At 48.1% G+C, this 4537-nt stretch overlaps 1 protein-coding gene across 1 annotated transcript in view; it reads right to left on the reverse strand.

Annotated features, from left to right (window-relative positions):
- Positions 1-4254: 4254 nt before the first annotated feature.
- Positions 4255-4537, reverse strand: part of LOC106816450 — a 24515-nt gene continuing 24232 nt past the window's right edge. Inside the window, exon 11 of the mRNA XM_014821070.1 lies at positions 4255-4262. Within this exon, the coding sequence (XP_014676556.1) occupies positions 4255-4262 (8 nt within the window). The remainder of the gene's footprint in view (positions 4263-4537) is intronic.

A 4537-nucleotide genomic window follows, 5' to 3' on the forward strand; every position in this document is an offset into this window, starting at 1 on the left:
AACCCGCCCGACGGATTATAACAATATGGCTTGCAAGCCCTCCCGCTTCAGTGCAATAAAAAAACTATATTTAAGCAAAGTGACTTCCGCATAAATAAATATAACTAACTGATAATATATATATATACATATCAAGTGGTCTTCTTAGGGTGTAGCCGTGGACTGGCTGCCATTGGCGTATGCTTCTGACGATGCCTGGTGGTGCGGTGCGTGGTAGGTGGGTCCCGGGGACATCGGGCAGCGCCGCGAACGTTGGCGGAGGCGGCGGGGGTGGGGGCGGCGGCGGCGGGCGGCTGGGGCGGGTGGCAGCGGGTGGCGGGGGCCTGTGGTCGGGTTGGCTCGGTATACAGCTCGGTGCCATCTTCCACGGAGGCTGAGGGCCCTGGAAGGCGCTGCTGCTGCGTGTTGGTGGCAGGTGCTGCTGGTGCTGTGTGTGCAGGGTGGGTCTCTGGTTTTAGGCCTCGCTGGCGCGGGAGCGGGGGCAGGGGCGGGGGCGGGAGCACGGGCGGGAGCGGGGGGCATGGCGCGGGGCTGGGGCTGGGAGCGGAGGCGGGGAACGGGGGCGGAGCGGGAGCGGGGGCGGCGTGAGCGGGTGCGGGATTGTGGTGCGTTGGGCGGGTGCCGGGCGGGGGCGGGGCAGATTTCTTTGGTGCAGTGACGGTAGGGCGGACTGGGGAGGAGCGGGAGCCACAGCGTCCTTGCTCGGCCCTAGGGAGGTGTTGACGATGTCTGCGCAGCTGCGCTGAGGTGTCTCTTGTCACCGCACGTGGTCGGGAGCGCCGGCGCGGTCGGGCTGGCCCGAGTCATGAGTTCTTACCGGTGTCGTAGCATACAACACTTGTAAATCATAAATAATAATAAATCATGCCATTAATGATAAAATAATGTGTGTGTTAAGCAATAATACATAGTTACAATTTTTAGTTTTAAAATATCATAAAAAATATAATAGTTACGATTGAATAATATATAATTTTGAATAACGAAAAATGCTAATAAGCAATAAGAAATAATTATATTTTTTAGTTTAAAATTAATATATATTATATAAGTTATATAGATATGAATTAATAATGTAAAGATTAAACGGTTAGTGAATTTAAATTTCAATTAATTTAATGAATTTTTAATCTGATGTGAATAAAAATAATACAATGTAAACAATTTACAATAATATTATAAAGATTAAATAACATAATAATATAATAACGGCGAAATTACGATTTGACGTCAACTTTTTTTTTGCCTCGATATAGATATCAAAAAATCGGGTTTGTTATAAGATGGCTGTCGCAGTTGTCCGAAGAACGATGTATATTAAACTGTAACGCCACCCTACTGTTTAGATGGGTTGCTGGTTTTTTTACGCGGGGTAAAACGTACGAGGATACAGTCTATGACATTTCGAACCGTGCCACAATTGGATACAAATTTCTGAATTGTGAGGCAAACGATCAATGCGTCCGGTAGTTTTTATGTGTCGATACACACATGGCACATTTACATGGCTAAAACTGCAAAAATCCTAGGTCTACCGGTACCCCTAAAAAATACCACACAAAGCACATCGTGACGAAAAAACAACGATCAAAAAGGGAAGCAATGTTTTTTTTAAATAAAAACTCAGTGCAGCGTGCGACGTGAGAACAAATGCAACGAAGAAAGACGACGACGACGACGACGACGACGACGACGACGACGACGACGACGACGACGACGACGACGACGACGACGACGACGACGACGACGACGACGACGACGACGACGACGACGAAATAAAAAAATGCATCGTCCGCAAACCGGCGCGTTTTTCGCGCCGCCGACGCGGCGACGACGTAGCATGCAGGTGGCGCCACCAACCTTCCACCCTGTCGCGGAATGCCCAGCCTCCCTCAGCGGCCACGTGCGTCGTGAGGTTCGTAGGGGGCGCTGATCCCGCACCGACTCCGGGAGGGCCGTCAGGGCGGGCCGGAGACGCGCCTGCGCTGTATGGCTTTCCGGCTACGTGCAGTGCATGGCGGGAAATTGGGGGAAAGGAGAAAACAAGCAAACGAAGGCAGGCTTACGTCATTGCTTACGTCATCGTTTACGTCACACCGGCAGGCAAGCAAATGCAACAAAACGGTAGACGGGTAACCAAGGAGAACGTGGAACCGCAGAGACGCATGAATTCGTATCGCGTCCATGGCAACGCCGAAGACGCCACGGCAGCCATTTTGTAGCGATTAAAAAAGCCTCTAGTCTTACCGTATCATATTTTCAGTTACATGATGCCATTACATATGACTGTTCCGTCTGGATTTTGAGCCATTTTGTAGCGATTAAAAGCCATTTTGTAGCCTGTACAGCCTTACCGTAGCATGTTAAATCACATGTTGCTACTATACTGTTTTGTAGGGATTTTGACCTAAACTCAGCAACAACTCAGCCAGACCTCGCTCTACGTTACAGAGCACCATGGCATGTTAATTTTAATCATAATATTCTCCTTATCAAAATAAACTCCTCACTGAAACTAATGTTCATCTCCGGTTCAACGGAAAAAAAATTCAGCTTGGCACTACATCTGAAATCATTTAGTAGGGCCGTAGCCTTTGGAGGGGGACAAGGGGGCAGCTAACCCCTAGATTTTGGAGCAGAATTAAAAAATAAACTCAGCTTATAATCGTAAATAACCCTAACGTGATTTTTTGGTCACTTATCCGTGAAAGCCTTGTCTCAGACCCATCCCTATATACCACACTACCACACTATGGACGTCGATCAAGAGCTGCGCCCGTCGCTCATCATTACACAGTTGAGTCACAAAATTTTATCCCCCCCCCTCTAGGAAATAGCTCAGCCTACGGCGTAATATACCTTTAACATCCTATATGCCAAATATGGTGCTTTTACTAAAAAACAACAACAATTCTTTCACATATCTGCCCCCACTAATAAGCAAATATGGCTGCCGAAAGCGTAGATGCTCTGTTGTTTCGAACGTGGAAGCTACTTTATGCGTCTCCGCCGTTCTACGGTCTCCGAAGAAATCAACGCGTGCGACCAAGATATATACCACACCTATACGCTTCAACTACGTATATATGGACGAGACTCACCGTCAGTTGTATGTGCACGGAGCACGGCGCCTAACCCTTTACTTTCCTCTCACTTGACTTACCTTACCTTGGACATGCACGTCCTACGTAGCTAGATGCACACGCACACAGTGTAATACAGACTACAACACCACCCTTCTCATCCCACCATCATTCTACAAGTAGGCTATTGCTTATAACTAAATGCACACGCACGCGGCGACTCCTCCGACATCATTCTTCAAGCATTGCTTGTAACTAAATCCTCCGACATCATTCTTCAAGCATTGCTTGTAACTAAATGCACACACGCACACAGTGCAATGCAGCCTACAACCCCCCAACCTGTACGCCGTCGCGGCTGTCGTGCGACGTCGACGTCGTCGTCTGCGTCGTCCGCTGCCCGCCGCCGGGCACCTGCTCGCGCTGCACCTGAAGGTCAGACGAAGGTCGGAGGTCAGACAAAGGTCATGTGTAATTCAGAGGTTAGGCAAAGATCAGAGGTCAAGCGTGGGTTAGGCGTAGGTCAGAGGCTGGGCGTAGGTTAGAGGTCAGGCGTAGAGGTCGGGCGTAGGTCAGAGGTCGGGCGTAGGTTAGAGGTCAACCATAGGTCAGGTGAGACGAAGATGAAAAGTCAGGCAAAGGTCAGGCGTAGGTCAGAGGTCGGGCGTAAGTCAGAGATCGTGCGAGGTCAGAGGTCAGGCGAAGATCAGAAGTCAGACAAAGATTAAATGTCAGGCAAAGGTGAGAGGTCATGTGAAGATAAGAGGTCAAGCAATTTGAGAGAAAATTTACATTTATATACAATTTGTTGATCTGTAGATTTGGTGAACGCTAGACTCGCTCTAATTCTTCGTTACCGTGCTTCGAACAGCGAAGAATATTTTCTTATGAAGCTACGAAGTTAAACGTTCATTTACCTGCGTTTGGGTCGTGCTCTGTGGCTGCTGTTGCCATGGCAACCCCCTGGGTGCTGGTGGCGCCGCCTGGTTGTGCTGCCACGGCGGTCTGGAGACCTGCTGCTGCTGTTGCGGCTGTTGCCTCCAGGGGGCGGGCTGGGGAGCACTCGGCTTCTGGGCAGGCTGGAAATACGCGAAAATACCTTTATGTTCATCACTGTGTTAAAGTAATTAAGTAGTAAGTAATTACGATGAATTAATAATTCGTTTTATATTTAGTTTTCTAGATGCAGTTGATGTCGCGTTCGTTACATCACATACTTACTTATACCTTATTACTTATATACTTATATACTTATATTACTTATACCTTATTACTTATATACTTATATTACTTATACTTACTACTTATGTAGTGAGAACTCCCGAGGGAATGGGTCGTCAACATGGACGTGGATAAAGAGAAAGGGAGAGGGAGAAAGAGAGAGAGAGAGAAAGAGATAGAAAGAAAGAGAGAGAGAGAGAGCGCGCGCAATAGAGAGAGAGAGAGAGAGAGAG

Source organism: Priapulus caudatus, unplaced genomic scaffold (assembly GCF_000485595.1).
Source record: "Priapulus caudatus unplaced genomic scaffold, Priapulus_caudatus-5.0.1 Scaffold1383, whole genome shotgun sequence".
Lineage (NCBI taxonomy): Eukaryota > Metazoa > Priapulida > Priapulimorpha > Priapulimorphida > Priapulidae > Priapulus > Priapulus caudatus.